This window comes from Rattus rattus, chromosome 11 (genome assembly GCF_011064425.1).
Source record: "Rattus rattus isolate New Zealand chromosome 11, Rrattus_CSIRO_v1, whole genome shotgun sequence".
NCBI classification, from domain to species: Eukaryota; Metazoa; Chordata; class Mammalia; order Rodentia; family Muridae; genus Rattus; species Rattus rattus.
In genome coordinates this window covers 5,579,507-5,598,366 of record NC_046164.1, presented here as the reverse complement: position 1 = coordinate 5,598,366, position 18,860 = coordinate 5,579,507, and the positions used below count along the sequence as shown (strand labels likewise).

The window sequence follows — 18,860 nt, the reverse complement described above, 5'->3', positions numbered from 1 at the left end:
CAAAGGAATATCCAAATATACAAAATGTGCAGGCTCGAGACTCAGGAGTTCCCTTTGTCACATCAACAAAGGACCAGGCGGTTCAGGCGAGTCTGCCTTAAAGCTCACCAGCCTCACTACCTTCAGGAACTTATTTTACCACTTGTCTGCAACATGGCTATAGTGAGGCTACCTCAGAGGACCTTCTTTTTAAATCAATTTAAAGTTGTGCTTATTTGTTTGTTTGTTTGTTTGTTTATTTATTTATTTGTATCTGTGTGCACGTGTGTGCCCACTATGGCAGGAAGTATAGAGGTCAGAGGGCAACTTTCGGGATCTGTTCGTTCTTTCCTTTTATCGTTCGGGTCCAAGGAAATTGAACTCCAGTCGTCAGGACTGGCAGCCCACATGTCTACCCACTGAGCCATCTCCCTGGCCTCCTCTCTAGGGGTTCAAGTGTAGGTGAAATGAGTCAGCAAATGGAAAAGATCTCAAATATGCTTGGTTTACAACAGGGAAGACTAAACTGAGTCTCTTCCATTTTCTCTAAGATAATTCTGTTCACCAGGAGTTGCTTCGCGGACATCGAGGCCTTGTCGAGACATGAAAGTTGCAAACATCGGGCTGGAGGGACGGCTTGGCGGTTAGGACCTCTTTGCGGCTTTCGCAGAGGATCTGGGTTTAGTTCCCAGTGATCACGTGGCAGCTGACCGCCTGTCGTAACTCTAGCGGGTTAAGGCGCCTTCTTTCCCGCCTCCTCAGGCTCCTGCATGCATGTGGTAAGCATAAACTCATACAAGCACACACACATACCCCCAAAAATAAAATAATTAACTAAGAATATCGCAAGCAAGAATTTCCCCCCAAAAAGGAGCCATCACTCCTAAGATGACCAAACAAGAGGGAGCCGTCGGTCTTTTAGTTCTGAGTTGTAGGCATGGCTAACAAAATGTCACCCAAATTAGCTCCAAGTCTATCACATTGGGTCCAGACCACAGGGCTGCTTAGAGCTCCAGCCACACCCGGGATGTGTCGGTATTCATCAAACGTAGAATTTAGGGAGAACAGGGAAGCTCTGGTGAAACAAGCCAATGCTAACTCTGAAAATCAGGGATAGTTTCAAAAGAGACAGTGTCCACTTCCTGTCCCATTCCACAGCACAGGCAAGAAGAAAAAGACACACCCCACCCCATAAAGACAGCACCTCCCCCACCAAGACAGCATTAAAGATAAGTTACACACGTCAGGCAGGACAGGAAGACGGCACTGAGGTGTTAGAAGGGACAAGGTTGGCGTGCCGGTCCACTCACCTGCGTACCACCAGCCGGAGGGTCTTGTAGGATCCTTTCACCAGGGAGACAGCCTCTCTCCTGGAGCTGCTCAGCACCACCTCATTGATGTGTATGACTTCATCTCCAGTTTGCAGTCCGGAGCTCACGGAGTCAGCCTTCCCGCCTTCTTCGATCTGCTCAGAGAGATGAGGGAGAGCCACAGTGACCTTGGGTCCAGCCTGGGTCAATTCCTTTGTCCTGAGCTATGCCAGGCCAGATGCAGAACACGGCAGACTAGCGGCAACCATACCCCTTGCATCCGGACAAAGTGTGATCTTTAAGAAGTAAAAACAAGGGCTGGAGAGATGGCTCAGCGGTTAAGAGCACTGACTACTCTTCCAGAGGTCCTGAGTTCAATTCCCAGCAACCACATGGTGGCTCACAACCATCTGTAAAGAGATCCGATGCCCTCTTCTGGTGTGTCTGAAGACAGTGACAGTGTACTTATATATAATAAATGAATAAATCTTTAAAAAAAAAAAAGTAAAAACAAAGGGCTAATTTCTCTGTGCCATATTCTCTAGGACCTGTAACTCTGCTCACAGAGGGCGCTCACAAACATTTGCTGAATGGATGAACACAGTTCTGGAGACCACTAACCCAGAGCCCTCTGGACACCCCTTTTCCCTCTCCAAATCCACTTGGAGCTTCTGCTTATTCCTTTAGAAATTGAGGTGGGTTTTGTGTTTTTTTGTTTGTTTGTTTGTTTGTTTTTAACAGAGTCTCATGTAGCCCAGGCTGGCCTTTAATCTGCTATGTAACACAAGAATGCACTTGTGACTCCTGTGTTCCACTTCCTGAGTGCTGGGATCCACGGGTATCGACCACCACTCTCAGTTTATACCCAAAGTGACAAAGTGAGGTATATAACCTCAGCCCGGTTGATTTGTTTTCTATAATTCACTTTCCATTTTTTGGTTCAAATGATGGCCCACCAGATAAGCAAAGTGGTACGAACAATGGGATATGATTCAGTAGTAAAACAGAAATGAAAAGACACAGAAGTGGCAAGAAGGCAGTCTAAAAAAAGAAGCCTACATACTGTAATTATATTGACATTCTGGAAAAGGCAAAGCCACAGAGATAGTGGAAGATCTGTGGTCACCAGAGGTTAGTGGAGATAGCACAGAAGCCTTCTGGGTAAGTGAGACAATTTTGTGTAACTCTGTGATGGTGGACTTTGGATGATGTGGTGGTTTGATTATGCTTGGTCCAGGGAGTGGCACTATTAGGGGGTGTGGCCTTGGAGTAGGTGTGGCCTTGTTGGAGGAAGTGTGTCATTTTGGGGGTGGACTTTTGAGACTCTCCTCCTAGCTGCCTGGAAGACAGTAGTCCTCTCCCATTTGCCTTTGGATAAAGATGTAGAACTCTTGGCTCCTCCAGTGCCATGCCTGCCTGGATGCTGCCATGCTTCCTACCATGATAATGGACTGAACCTCTGAAACTGTAAGCCAGCCCCAATTAAATGTTGTCTTTATAAGAGTTGCTTTGGTCATGGTGTCTGTTCACAATGGGAACCCTAAGGCAGGTAAGAATAGTGTGAAAAGTGGATGGAGCAGGAGGCTAGGTATGTGCAGGTGCAGGAGGAGTATGGGAAAATAATACCTCCCACTCAGTTTTATACTTAAAACTGTTTTATACATGGTGAGTTATTTTTAAAGCCAGCTGGTGGTGGTACACACATCTAATTCCAAAACTCGGAGACAGAGGCAGGAAGATTTCTGAGTTCAACACCTGTCTGGTCTACAAAATGAGTTCTGTGGCAGCCAGGACTACACAGAGAAACCCTGTCTCAAAACAACAAATAAATACATTTTAAGTTTTGCTCCAAAATCAGCAGTGCTGAGTCTGAATCAGAGCACCCAAGTAACAAGTCAGCTCTTCCCACGATGCCTGTAACCCCAGTTCCAAAGCAGTCAGAGACAATCTCTGAGAATTGCTGGGTTTCAGCGTAAGCTACAAACTTAGCTGAGTTTAGGGAGAGACACCGAGTCAAAGAAAACAAACAAACAAACAAACAAACAAAAACGGAGAGAGCTAGAGGATGCCTGACGTTCTCTCTTCTTGTCTCTGTGCTGTGTGTATATCTCTCTCTCTCTCTCTCTCTCTCTCTCTCTCTCTCTCTCTCTCTCACACACACACACACACACACACACACACACAGGACACAGGATAAAATAAGTACATCTATTTTGTTTGTTTTCCAGACAGGATTTTTCTGAGTAACCCTGGCTGTCCCAGAACTCACACTGTAGACCAGACTGGCCTTGAGCTCACAGACATCTGTCTGACTCTGCCTCTGCCTCTGAGTGCTGGGATTAAAGGGATGCACCACCACATCCAGCTGTACTGCTTTCTGTTTTGTCAGTTGGAGGAAGAAAAACAAGCAATGAGGACATTGAACAGGTCCCTGATGTGGTTGGTGAGCAGGACACTGACTGTGTGCTTTGGGAGCGAGCAGAGGGAAACCTTGCTTGGTCCAGCACCCGAGTGCCAGTGCACGATAATGGGACATGGGTCAGGATGAATCGATGCAAAGAGGGATGCAAAACAAATTTAAAAGCTCGGAAACAAAACCTGGGTTGGGTCAGGTTTTCCCTTTTTCACAGTTACTCTGAAAAACTGCTTCTGTAGTCAAAGACCTCCAACAGATCTTAAGATCTATAGAACAGGGCTGGAGAGATGGCTCAGTGGTTAAGAGCACTGACTACTCTTCCTGAGGTCCTGAGTTCAAATCCCAGCAACCACATGGTGGCTCACAACCATCTGTAATGAGATCTGATGCCCTCTTCTGGTGTGTCTGAAGGCAGCTACAGTGTACTCATACAATAAAATAAAATCTTAAAACATAAATTTATAAAAAAAAAAAAGAAAGAAAGAAAGATTTATAGAGCAGACCAAATAGCAATTTATGTTGCCTTCATAGTTAAAAAATAAAGTTGTAGATTTGGGCCTTACCTACTTCTTATTTGAGCCGCAAAAATAGTATACTAAAATCAGTGTTTTAATCAATTTGCTAGTAAACTACACATTTATTATAGAGATTGGAAACCATGCACAAAGGTATAAAAGTCCCCACCCTGCTCGTTTGTATCACTCTGAGGAAGCCACTGCAACTTAGAGTCGTGAATTTTATGTGCATTTTTAAAAATTTATTTAACAAAAATGCTATTGCATTTCACACACACCTAGTCAAGCCTTATGAAGGGGCCTTATAGTGAGTGGCTACCATCCTGAGTCACACAGCTAAACTCTGAGAAAGATAAGTTTTCTGTTCTCTAAGTTTCTGACTTTCATGCAAGGATCCAGCGTGTGAACCGCCAACGGCAAGTCCTAGCCGACTGAGAAATACCAAAAGTGGGGATCATTGTTTTTCAGAAGTCGTACAGCATGAAGACGTTGCTGTTCAAAATCGCCCACCATTTGTTATCGGCCGCACGACACTCGAGGGTGGAGATGTCACGTGCTGTACTTAGTTCTCTTGCATCGATGGCCGTTTCTGCTTATTAAACTTCCCTGCTAGCCTGGATACCTAATGCTGTCCTTGTACACTGAATAGACTACCTGGGGCCTGTGTCGGCTGCTCAGGTTTCCCTCCTACCTGGATCTTTCTCCTTTCTCAGCTGAGCTGCAGAGCCAGAGTAGACAATACTGATAACAGCAGAGTCAAACTATATGGCCTATTCGTAGCTATCTGGCTTTGAGCGTCTTATTCAACCTCTCTGTGCCTCGGTTTCCCCATGTAAACGATAAACATTTACCACACATATAGTGGGATTCAATGAGCTCATGCTAGCCAAGGGCTAAGGCAGTGTCTGACACACAGCACGTACTCAGTAAAGGTCAAATACAGTTACTACCCATTGTTTCAGTAAAGTTCAAATACATTGCTTCAGGCCAAGTTCAAGTCCCATCTCCTCCAAAGCTGCCCAGACTCCTTCACCTCTGTATTCACCAAGGAAGACAGTCCCTCAGGTCGAGTGTAGCTAAGTAGCAGAGCTCTTGTCCTGCATTCAAAAGTCCCTGGGGCTGGAGAGATGGCTCAGTGGCTAAGAGCACCAACTGCTCTTCCTGAGGTTCTGAGTTCAAATCCCAGCAACCACGTGGTGGCTCACAACCATCTGTAGTGGGCATCCGATACCCTCTTCTGCTGTGTCTGAAGACAGCTACAGTGTACTTATATATATTAATAAAAAAAAGTAGTCTCTGGCTTGGGTCCCCAGCACCAAAGAGAGAACAACAACAAAAGTAATGCCCCTCCCCCGCTTTCAGAGACCCAATAAACAAAATAATATAGAAACATAATATGACATTCAAATAATTTACCTCCGTACCCGACTCTAACATAATGCTGTATCCCCCGCACGATCATACAGCAAAGTTATTTATATCTATCTTGTCTGTGACCTGTCCACAGGCCCACCTTCCCCAGCCTGAACCGTGAGCCCTTTGAAGACAGGACTCAATCACGACTCCATTATGTAATTAGGTCAAAACGCAGGACTTCCTGAGAAAGCACAGCTTTGCCGTTGTAACAAAATACCAAGCTAGTAGATAAGAGATGAAGGCACGGTAATGACCAGGCTCTACTCAAACGCAGGTTGTGGAACCGAGTTCTGACCACATTATTCACTAGCACCTGGAACAAAACGAACCCTGGGAAATGGTCAGTGGCGTACACGAAGACGGAAACCACGCTGTGGACTCCATGGCAGATGAACAGATACAGGCAATCTGGGCTACACACACAATGGAGTGTCGCTCAGGCATGACGAAGATTACGTCATTCTTCAGGTAGCTGGAGGCTAGCCTGTTCCGAGCGCAGAAAGATGAATATAGCACGCTTTTTCTCACGTGGGGAATCTCAACGTTTTTAAGTGGCTCCTTTGGAAGGCAAGGGAGACCAATGGGACAGGAAGAAGGGCCAGAAAGGGTAACAGAGGCTGAATATGATCATGCATATGAAAATAATATAAAACAGGAGGGGGGTTACTGCACACCTGCAATCCCGTCTCTCAGAAAGCAGGGTAAAGAGGATCACACCAAGTCCAATGCCAACCCGGGCTTCCAGTGGTCCCTACAGAGGTTGCCAAAAATCCACGACCATAAAATACACCTTCATTTTATAAGTTGAAAGGGGAGGGAGGAGGAGGGAGGAGGAGGAGGAAGGAGGAGGAGGGGGCAGGAGGAGGAGGGAGGAGGAGGAGGAGGAGGAGGAGGAGGAAGAGGGAGGAGGAGGAGGAGGAGGACGTAAGAGGACGTTGTTATTGTAGAGTTTCCTTCTCGCACATTCATGACTGAGACGGAAGCAAACATTAGGAGGAGGAAAGTTGGGGACTTTCATGTGGCCCACCACTTTTTGTCCTCTTTGATTTTTAGTGCTGGGGATAAGACCCAGAGGACTAAGCTACATCGCAAGCCCCTCCCTCACTTTCTATATTTACAGAGTTCTCCCAGACACTCTTCCCTTTTTGCTACACCTTTAGGTTTAAACTGCTTGCTTCGTATTGTTTCCTAAACTTCTTTTTAAACTAATTCACTTATTTATTGAGGCAAGTTTTAACTAGATAGCTCTGTCTGGCCTGGAACTTCATAGACAGCCCAAGTTGGCCCGGAACACACAGACACCCACCTGTATCTGTCTCCTCAGTGCTGCAATTAAAGGTGTGTTCCACCACACTCCAGAAAAAAAATATTTCAACTGTTAAATGATTTGTGGTGCTGGGCCTGGAGCCTACACAATGCTAGGCAAGTGCTGTTTTAATTCCACCCTCAGCCCATGTTTATTTTAATTTTAAAAATTATTTATTTATTTTTATTTATATGAGTACACTGTTGCTGTCTTCTGTGGCTGGGCATCAGACCCCATTACAGATGGTTGTGAGTCACCATGGATGGGGTTGCTAGGAATTGAACTCAGGACCTCTGGAAGAGCAGTCAGTGCTCTTAACCGCTGAGCCGTCTCTCCAGCCCCCTACTTTTTTGATTTAAAAAAGTTAACTGACATAGTAACTTATGAAACGGGAGAAGCAGAGGCTGAGTGATGTTTTAAATGGTTTTTCTCTGTAAAGCATTAGTTGGGCACCTGCTTGCACTCGTGTGCTCTTGGTTTGCGTTGCTGGGAGTGAACCCAGAAGCTCAGACCCTGTCACTAGGTGACACCCCCAGCTTCTACTTCCTGCTTTCATTCTCCAACGTCACCACACAGTCTCTGGGTGAGTCATGGTGTCTTCGGGTTTTAATTATCTCCAGAGATACTTTCAGGGCTTTGCTCCAGCGTGGACCTTCTGTATGCCCTTGGCTTTCATTTTCAGCTTCTCGCTCTATTCCTTTTTGTGTTCCTCCTCTACAATAGGGCACACACGGACCCTGTCCACCTCTCCCTACCCTTCTATAAGCAGCCCCTGACCATCTTTCCGATCATGCCCCGTTTCCAGCACTTAAACTCCTAAGGTTAGAAACTTAGAAACTTGACAGAGAGAGAGAGAGAGAGAGAGAGAGAGAGAGAGAGAGAGAGAGAGAGAGAGAGAGAGAGAGAGAGAGAGAAAGGAGGGAGAGACTGAGACTTATCCATTCAACCCATCCCACACATGTTTTTGAGCATCTAACATTCCCAGGCATTCTCCTAGATCTGGGAAATAACCTCCTTCCTGGAGTTTACATTCTAGCATATTTTTAGTATCGTTCACATCTTTAGTATGTAACTAAAAATGCTGGTGCCAGAGAGGCAGTTTTGTAAAAACAAGGCTGGATTTTTTTCTTATCTGAAGGGCACTTCAACTGATCCAAGTAAGAAACTCTCCCTGGAAAGTCAGGCAATTTCCAGGAAAGGGAGGAGGACTCTGGGAAGCCTGCTTAGTGCCTGGATCTACCCAGGACTGTATCCCAAAACGTGTGTATCCCGAAAGGCCTAGCCTGGGTTTTGAATGAAGCTAGTTTCACAAGTGTAGAGCCCGCATCTCAGCCATTTAGGGCAATTAAAGGTTGCTGTTCTGTCTGATAACGCCTTAGGACGCCCAGAGCCCCTCCTCCCTCATGGCTGACAGCCCCTCCCCTGCCTGTTCATTAGCTAGCACAATGACAGTTGACACAATATGTTTGTGGATGGTTTGGTAATAAACATGGTTGCCAAGCAAGTTGAAGCTACTGACTAGAACAGAGCTGTAACTGATTGTATCAATATTGTCTCTAACATAACAAATGATAAACTGAACTGTGGAGGAGACAAACTGATAGCAGCCAAGTCAGGGGTGTGTGTGTGTGTGTGTGTGTGTGTGTGTGTGTGTGTGTGTGTGTGTGTGTGTGTGTGTGTGTGTGTCTGTCTGTCTGTCTGTCTGCCTGACTGCCTGTTGTCTGTCTGTCTGCCTGCTGTCTGTCAGCCTGTTGTCTGTCTGTCTGCTGTCTGTCTGTCTGGGCATGGATTTGTGGGCAGGAATACTGGTGCTGGAGGAGGCTAGAGGCATAAGATCCGCCAGAGGCTGGTGCTTGTGAGCCATGTACTGGGAACTAAACTCTAATCCTTTGGAAGAACAATCCATTTCTTGGGTAGGAGTCATTTCCCCTACCCATGTGATTATGACAGGATCTAAAAGTCATTGTCATGACTTCAAAACGAGAATATTTACGATTTTATTGAACTAATCATCAAAGAGAATATTCCCTCCGACCCCAGGCTATGCTGACACTGTCCGTTAAGATTCACTGGAGAAAAAAGCTGATTATTTTAACCTTTGGACTGATCCATCGGCAGCTAACAAGGTCACCAGTGTGCTTTATCCAGTTTCCCCTGCAGAGAACTTACTTACTCCAGGAATGTGGTTGACAACAGGTTAAAGAGCTGCAGATGACACCAGGCGACACTGACCGGGGTACCCCTGAGCCAGCAAAGGAGTGGAGATGCATACATTGGAGCCCACAACATAAATGTGCGCCCCCCGCCCCCAAACCTTGAGTTTATCCACGCCTACAGAAGCAAGTGGAATCGATGCCAATCAGTTTTCAATGGCATTTTGTTTGTGTGTCCATGTGGGGTGGGAGAGGCGTTCGAGGGATTTCGGGAGTCAGTTCCCTCCTTGTGGTGGAATATGGCCCTGTCTCACTTCAGGGCTCTACCTGATCTTAGCTTTATGGAAGGCTTTATGCCCAGGTGAGCATCTGACTTGATCATTATGTCCAAGCTAGAAGAGGCAGTCCCTAGCTACCCCTTTACAGCTTGAGATGTGCCCAAGGCCTTGTTCCTGCTGCTCAAGTGCCTTACTACTGAGCTAAAGCACCAGCCACACCCCTCTTAAGTCATCATCTTCCTTCCCAACTACATTTTTCCCTTAGCACTTCGTCCATGACCAGCACTTAATATGCATACACATTTTGAACATTTATTCACATAAACAGGTATGTAGGTAGGTACCTATGTACATGGGGTAGTGTGTGTGGAAGTCAGAGAACAATTTACAGGAACCAGCCCTTCCCTTCTACCATGTGAGATTAAGGGCAAGTACCTTTCTTCACCTGTCAATCATCTTCCCAGCCCCGTGACCTATAATTTTTCTCGTGTGTCTTACTTATTACCTGCTTCTCACTCGACTATCAGTCTATGAGAAGTCTGACTGTGCCTGTCTTCATTTGTTCCCAGCACGCAGAACAGTGCAGAAACCGAGATCAGTGCCCAATATTCATCATCAGATGAGCAACATCTCATAGCGAGATGTCGTTGTCATAGCGACCAGGTGTTGGATGCCTCATATTTCAATAATGGTACTATCTCAATTGAACTGTCACGAGGTCTTTGTAAGGTTAGTATACGCACTTGGTTTATAATGAATTTACATAAATTCTCAGGTACGGAACAGAACACTGACGCTCAGAGGGTGGAACGGCTTGTGCATGGTTAAACATTAGGAAAAGGGAAGAGCTGAGGAGGAATTCCAGACAGACTTCAAAGCCCACATCCTCCAGCCGGCTGCCTCTGTGAACCCCCAGATCTTTGTTCCAGACTAATACTTCTTCACTTGTCAGTCTAATCCCTCAAGTGCCCAAGAAACCCGATACTCTCTACATTTCTGTGTCCTGATCCTTCTCTTCCAGGAGAACCGGGAACCGATTACATAGGCTTACAGGTTTAATGGCAGTCAGAGATCATCCATGAGAAAGCAAGCAGCCATCCACTGCCCCAGCGGCAGGAAGGGGGCCATACAACAGAACACAGACCACCTTCTGCTTAATCTCATCTCTGTCTGGGGTCGAATTAGAATCCAGCTCATCCTGCAGAGGGCAATCACGCCTGAGTTTCACTGCTGCATGGTATCTAAACTTGAGGGACTCCTTCTCCTTTCCTCACAATTCTTTCCTGCATGTTGGCATGGTGGGGCTCCAGGGAGAGAAGGGCAGTGCAGAAAAGTCTGCATCCAGCTCAGAAAAGTCTGCATCCAGCTCAGAAAAGTCTGCATCCAGCTCAGAAAAGTCTGCATCCAGCTCACGCAGTGTAACATGCAGTCTGCTTGATACTTTCTTTGTGAGTTGAGAACAACTGTGTCCTCCGTTAAGAGCAGTAATTGTATTAAAGTGATAAGCAAGATAAAGAAAGATTACAAGGATAAAGGACTTTGTGTTTTGAATGTGAAACTCCTCCCACCCCCATGGGCTCATGTGTTTAAACACATAGTCCCTAAGTAGTGGTAATATTTGGGAGGGTTGTGGCACTTTTAGGAGGTGGAGCCTCACTTGAGGAAGTGTGTCGCTGGAGGTGGGTCTTCCGGTTTTATAGCCCAGCCCCACTTCCTGTAAGCTCTCTGTTTCCTAAGTAACTAGTTCACTAGTAACTTTATCCACTTCCTCCTCCCCAACTTGAGGGCTGTACCTCCTCAGTTAGCCTAAATAAACCTTTTCACTTCTTAAATTTCTTCTTGTCAGGTATTTGGTCATGGTAACAAGCAAAGTGATATATAATATTTAGTAGATAAAAAATAAAGAAACTTTAGACTGTTCTGAATGTTACATTCTGTTCTCTGGGAATCATTGTTACTCATAACCCACTGGATATTCTTGGTCCTGAACTGTACATGAAGTGTAGACAATGAAATAAATACAAAGTAACTTCTAAACTCTGTATCTGGCTCTCACATTCTATAAAATTACACAGACTTTCAAGGGACTCAGAAATAACTGCTGGGCTATAAATGAACAGAAACAGCTCTGTGAACTGAATGGCATTACCAATGGTCCTACTGTGATGTTGCCTATTACCTGCCTGCCTCTCTTCCAATGATGGATGGCTAGGACTCTTCCATCAAGGATTCCTCCCCTTGGGTCATCAGTGGTATGTCTCGTGGGTTAGGACAGCTGCCTGGGATTCATGAATCCTGTGCTCTAATCCCAACTTTGTCCCTCCGTTATGGGACCCTGGATGGGCTTCTCAACCATAAACCATGGATAATGTCACCTTGGTCAGCGTGTCTTTTCGCAGCAATAGAACACTGACTAAGATAGTATGGAAGACCATGTAAAAACTTGCTTATGTAATTTTTTTTTAAGATAAGAGGTGTATTGTTCTGTCCTAAGTTTAATAACCTAGATGGGAAGCAAAAGAATGGGGAAGAGGCAGGATGATGTATAAAGACTACGCACTCTGAGTCTGGACCACCATGGGATCAATTCTCCCTCCCCATGTTGGGTGATGTGCATCTTTTCTGAACATACATTTCCTTACCTAATACAGGACACAGACAAACGGCACTAAGGTTGTTTCACAGGGCAAAGGTTCCTGAGGTGTATTTCATGACCTGCACAATTCCGGTCAGTCAGTTTTATGCCTCTCGGACCATTTACATCACAAGAATGTAATGTGACGTTATATCTGGAACCGTCTGGGAAAGGGGCTGATGGAGAGGGCAAAGGGTATTTTCCTAAAGTTCTAGACTGAGCATTAACTTGATTTATAAAGGCACAAGAGGGAGACAGTCTCACCATCAGAAGGAAGCTTTTGTTTCCCAGAGAGGACCCAGGATTCGAGGTCACTCAGCACCACCCACATGGAGCAGCTGACTGAGTCGCAGCCTCTGGAAACCCAGCCAGGCTGAAGTTCTTCATTTTCTGCTCACTAAGAGGAAAGATAGCAAAGCTAGCCAGTGGTCAAGCTTCACCAGGGCAACCGGGCCCACTCAGCTTTCCTCACTGCAAGAAGACTGGCCAGACTCCAGCTTCTCCAAGGTGGTTGATTCCAATAAAGCCAGTTTGGGGTAATGAGAAAGTTGAGCAGTCAGATTTCACCTCCATTTGTTTACTTATCCTTCTCATCTTACAATGGCACTCACAAAAGATCAGAGGAAGCAGCTGAGGGAATCCAAGCAAAATGAAAACATAATCAAAGAAGCAGGGACCCACTCCACCCGTGGGGAATTTTCACTTCCCACCTGGGTATTCATTATTCATGTGCCCATTGGTGCACGGTCCTATGAGGGGGAGTCAGCCTCATTCACAACTGTGGAAAGCAGCTGTGATCTATCCACTCCACAGCCTCTGGTGTCCAGCTCCATGTCCAGCGGTCCTGCCATGGTCAGCTTGGATGTGGAATGGCAAACAATTCAACAAGCCCACAGTAGTTAACCCAGGATATAATTAGCCAATGGTTAGCCAATGTTATAATTATACAATGGTATGGAGTTAACCAATAGCATAGTGAACTTGAATATCTTTCCAAGAAAGGCAAAATTCAAAAGCTAAAACATTATCTTAAAAGTATGTAAAGGGGGCTGGAGAGATGGCTCAGCAGTTATTAAGAGCACTGACTGCTCTTCCAGAGGTCGTGAGTTCAATTCCCAGCAACCACATGATGGCTCACAACCATCTGTAATGGGATCTGAGGCCCTCTTCTAGTGTGTCTGAAGACAGTCGCAGTGTACTCATACATTATATATATATATATATATATATATATATATATATATATCACATATATAATGTTTGTATATATGTATATATATATTTAGTGTGTGTGTGTGTGTGTGTGTGTGTGTGTGTGTGTGTGTGTGTAGAGAAGTCAGGGTATAAAATATCTATCCTTGTGGAGAGGATATCTTGTGTATTATATGGATGTATCACCTGTCAATTAAAAAGCCTATGGCCTATGGCCTATGACTTAGGCAGGAAATGGGAGGTAGGACATCCGAGAGGATAAAGAACTCTGGGATAGAGCCAGATGGGAGATTGGCCAGGAAGATATGACAAGATGGACGTGTGGTACCTGGACACAGGTAACCAGCCACGTGGCAGAATGTAGGCTGGAATAAATGGGATATTTTAAGTTCTATCTAGTCAGTCTAGTTATACGGTCAAGGTATTAGTAAATATATTTTGAGTCTAAGTCTTATTTTTGAAAACATGGGTCTGGGAGGAAGAACCAGGGTCTAACTTCAACAGTCCTTCTTCATTATTTTGAGAATTAGCCAGGGCTGTAATTAAAGACTTATTTATTTATTTATCATCATCATCACCACCACCACCACCACCACCATCATCATCATCATTACCACCACCATCATCATACTGAGTAAAATTAAAGACGCTTGTTTTCATAGATGCTCACTTTGATTTTCAAATTTCTACCGCTTGAGATCACATTTTGGTCACTGTTTTAAAGCAAGAAAAAAAAATGTGCTGCTCTCTCCCTGGAGAGCTCTATGGCACATATTTGGCTCTAAGCCTCCTGGAGACAAAAGCCAGAAGTAAACACGCATTTATCAAGCAGTGATGCACTGTGGGACTCAGGGATGCTGCATTCAAGTTGGCCACTGGGGAAGCCTCGAGCTCCAGGAGCCGCTAAGAAGTCCAAGAAGGCAGAGATGGTCCTTCTGTCCTTCTCAATTGCTTCGTGTTTGCTTTAACAGTATCAAAATCTAGGTGTCTGGGCTGCAGATAGGGCTCTGTGGTTAAGAGCACTGGTTCTGGTGCCTTCTTCTGGCCTGTAGGCATACATGTAAGCAGAACACTAGAACTCTCTCTCTCTCTCTCTCTCTCTCTCTCTCTCTCTCTCTCTCTATATCTATATATATATATTCTTTAAAACACCCCACACCCCCAGATATCTGATGAACCCAGTGGCGTCACTAATGCTGCTCACTGAGGGTTCCCGAGGATGGGTCTGATGGCCCAGGCCCAGGATGCCAGCTACTCTGGAAGCTAAGGTAGGAAGATTGCAAGTTCAAGGTTAGGCAGGGCCTCCTAGTGAGACTCTGTCTTTAAATAATTATTAAAAAGCTGGAGTTATAGGTCAGTGACAGAGTGTTCCCAGCTTCCGACCTCAGCCACAGTCTGAGGCTAGAAGCCTTGCAGTTGTGTGGGACAAGGAAGCCGTTTCTGGGTTTTGAACAGGAAATCATGTTGCCTCTACTTCTCCAGGCATTCTTCCTTTGGCACAGTGGCTGACAATGCTGGAGTAAACAATGGGGGCTAGTCACTCTGCCACTGAGGGCTGAGTGACTAGGAGAGCTGCTGTCCTACTGACACGCCATGGACATAAAGAATGAGCAAGAAACAGAAGAAGGGGACATAGCTCAGCAGGTAAGGGGCTTGCTTGCTGTGAAAGCAGGAGAAGTCAAGTTCAGATCCCAGCACCACATGACTGCCCCGTGGGTGGCCTGCTTGTAACTCCAGCACTGGGAAGCTGAGATAGGAGATCCTAGGAACAAGCTGGATCCTAGACTAGCCTTGCCGGCGAGCACTAGCTTCAACTGAGAGAGCCTACCTGAAGGAACAAAGCAGAGGGCAATTATGGAAGAAACTGGCTGCCAGCCTTTGGCGCGTGTGTGTGTGTGTGTGTGTGTGTGTGTGTGTGTGTGTGTGTGCATATGTACATGCACCTACATACACGTATGCCACCACATCCCATTTTTGTTCCACTCAGACAGAAAACTATGATAAATGGTCCTTTAAATTTAAATTTATTTCTATTTTATAACCATTTCTGAAATAATCCCAGGAGTCTTAGCATCTCTATTCCACGTTCCTAAGAAGACCTTCTGCACTACCCTAGTTCATTACATTTATAATGTAAACAATGTTTCCCGTCCATCCTGTACGTGTCTATCCACAGACCAGCTATCACTATGTATGTAGATAAAATACGTAAGACATGGAAGCCAGACCGGGTGGTATACACTCCTGTAATCTCAGTGCTCAGGAGACTCTGGCATGAGGAATACCATGTGTTTGAGGCAGTCAGGACTAGAGTGAGCGCTATGCAGACAGGGTTACGAAACCAGACCCCTTCTCAAAACGAATCAGTGCAAAACGGAGAGAATGTCTGACCAGCCACAGCCACAGAGCTTGGTTCTTTGGGAAGGAAATAAAATGTATAAATTGCATATGTGTTTCATATGATATATATATATATATATATATATATAGTATTATAAAGTAAACCTAATTTTTGTTTTGAGACAAGGTCTCACTACGTAAACCTGCCTAGCCTGGAACTTACTATACGGACAAGGCTGGCTTCAAACTCACAGATACATACCTGCCTATGCCTCCCCAGTAGATTGTTGAGATTAAAAGTGTGTGCCATCATGCCTGGCCATAGTATTGCTTTTAATATTAATATTGGCCTGTTTGTTTGTTTGAGTGAGGGTCTCACTACATAGATTTGGATGCCCTGGAGTGCTCTATGCAGACTAGGTTGGCCTTGAACTCACAGAAATCTGCCTGTCTCTACCTCCAAGTGCTGAGATTAAAGGTGTGCGCCATCACGCATGGCTTGATATTAATATCGGAACTTAGCTTGCAGCAGACAGGAATGTCTTAGGACAAGGGTGCCTACTAATACCATTGTCTCCAAGGAAATGGCTTCTTTGTCTCTGCAAAAAGAATTCTCAGAAGTGGCTGAGCTACAAGGAAATGCAGCAATAAAACTCCTGAGGATACCTCAGGCCTGTCAAAGATAACAATAGTATTCTATTAGTCATCCCTGTGAGCCTCCAATATTTACAAGCTGTAGAAGATTCCAGAGGCCAGAAAGATACCGAGCACCAACTGGCAAAAGGATTTCTTCTCTCTGTGGTTCTCAACAATGATTTGTTTACTTACCATCTCTCAGAGGCCATATGGCGGTTAAACTTTACAGCCCAGATGGTAGGGTTCAAATCCTCCCCCAGGCTGAGAAGTTTTGTGACCTTCAACAAGTTATTTGATCTCTCTGACCTGTTCCCTTCACATGAGATAAAGCTAGAAATACTTCATGGAATTGTTAAGAGTATTAAGTCAAGGAATGCACATAAAGCATGCAGGAAAACAGGTCCAGTAAACATTAAGAATATTCAGCCATTTGCATTTTCCTTTGTAAATCAGGAATGCTAGTACTTTTCTGTAGCTTGCAGAAAAAAACAGAAAAGTTTCATAAAGCACTTAAGGTTTTGTTTTGTTTTTTTAAATTAATTTATTTGTTATATATAAGTACACTTTAGCTATCTTCAGACACACCAGAAGAGGGCATCAGATCCCATTACAGATGGTTGTGAGCCACCATGTGGTTGCTGGGATTTGAACTCAGGACCTCTGGAAGAGCAGTCAATTTAATAAGTCAGCATCTTTATTCCACATTCCTAAAAAGACCTTCTGCACTACCCTAGTTTGTTACATTTATAATGTAAACAATGTTTCCCGTCCATCCTGTACGTGTCTATCCACAGACCAGCTATTACTATGCATGTAGATAAAATACGTAAGACATGGAAGCCAGACCGGGTGGTATACACTCCTGTAATCTCAGTGCTCAGGAAACTCAGGAAACTTGAACGTTTTGCTAGGCAAAGGCTCTACCACGGAACCCCACCTCCAGCCCAGTTTAAAACAAAACAGTCCAAACCATTGAGAAATGTTGCAAGGTAGAGCTAAGTAAGTGATCACCGTGGCTCCCTCAGTTTGGAAATCAGATAAATAGTTTCAACGGTGCCGAGAGAGGACGTCTGATCAGACATGCTCCCTGGAAGTGCGGGCAGGCAGAACAACAGGAGAATGCACAGCGGCGAGGAAGAAAGAGGAGAACACATAGTGCCTTCCACCTGTTAGGATATTGAGGGTCCATTCTCAATATCGTATAAGAGCATTTTGTCAATCACAGCACAAAGACCAGCAATAGTAAGTAAGATGTCTAGGCTGGCTACTTTTATGTCAACTCGACACAAGCTAGAGTCATTTGGGGAGAAGGACCCCTGAGCGAGAAGATGGCCCTACCATTTGTCCCGTGGGGAAGGCTGTGGTGCATTTGCTTGATTGATGATTGATGGTTTCTGTGGGAGGGTCCAGCTCACAGTGGCTGATGGATCTGGGTGCTATGTGGACTGAGCAGGTCAGGAGGAAAAAACATGGTTGCCTGCCTCCAGGTCGGTGTCTGGAGTTCCTGCCTTAGATTGCCTAGACGAAAGACTACAGGCTGTAAGCCAAATAGATACTTTGTATCCAAGTTGGTTTTGGTCGTGTTGTTTTATCACAGCAATAGAAACTCTAATTAAGACAACGCCCAAGTTGACAGAGTAATCAACAGCAGAGCCAAAATTCGTGATTCGGACTTAGACCTGAAGCCAAAGTGCCTCGCAACCTCCCAGTTCTCGTCTAAACAGGCAGCCCTTCGACAAACTGCGTGGTTCAACAGGGGAGGCCAGTGGTGGGTGGGAAGCTGCAGACTGATTAGCACAGCCCTCCAGCCACCTTCAGGGCAACATGTGCCGGTGAGACGGCTGGAAATGAAGTCACTCTACAGTCTCTGGACCCTGAGGCCATCACAGTGCCCTCTACCACACCCAGCATCATCGACCGAGAGGACTCCATGAATGGACAGCAGTGCCAGGCATAAAGCAGATGCATGCTGCATGGATAAATAAGGGAAGGCAATAAACACAGGCTCCAAGTCCTTAAGAATTTCTGTGAGTCCTTTAGCCCCAAATTCCAGACTTCCCTCTAACCACCCCCTGACTCTGAACTTTCTGCTATCAGAGTTCCCTCCCACTCCCCCACCGTACGCCCACCCCAACCTCACACACAAGGCTTCCGGTGGTATCTGCAAGCCCTCAGCTCCTCCTCCTCATTCTCTGGAGACTCCTCCTGGATCCAGATGTATCGCCAGGGTGACTCCTGCTACCACTCTCGATGCCCATGACCTATGTAACCCTCTAGCATTTGTCCTTCTTGGCTCCCTGCCTAGGCTTCTTTGATACTCACTCCCAAGGTCAGGGGCTAGCCCTGGACACCACCAATACGCTATCCCTGTCTCAACTTCAAAAGTTTCTCCGACCACGTCCTCTTGGCTTGGCTTATGCTTGCTGTTGACAGCTTTATGATGTAATTTGGATGCTGTAAAGTTCACCCTTGTAAAATACACAACTCAGTGGGCTTTAGTTTATTCAGGGAGTTGTACAAACATCATCCTAAATGACTTTGGGATGTCTTTATCACTGTCCCCAGAACTACTGTGTCTATAGTCTTCACAAGTCCCCGCCCCCTCTTCCCGCTGCTGTCAGCTCCACAAATGTCTACTTTAAATTATTTTAATTTTAATGCTAT

General features: G+C 45.3%; 1 protein-coding gene across 1 annotated transcript in view; it reads right to left on the bottom strand.

The window, feature by feature from the left end:
• Nucleotides 1-660: 660 nt before the first annotated feature.
• The window catches only part of LOC116912653 (protein Shroom3-like), a 96,280-nt gene continuing 78,080 nt past the window's right edge, over nt 661-18,860 (bottom strand). Inside the window, exons 2-3 of the mRNA XM_032916773.1 lie at nt 1,290-1,444; nt 661-745 (exon numbers count right to left, since the gene is read on the bottom strand). Coding sequence (XP_032772664.1) covers nt 661-745; nt 1,290-1,444 — 240 coding nt within the window. The remainder of the gene's footprint in view (nt 746-1,289; nt 1,445-18,860) is intronic.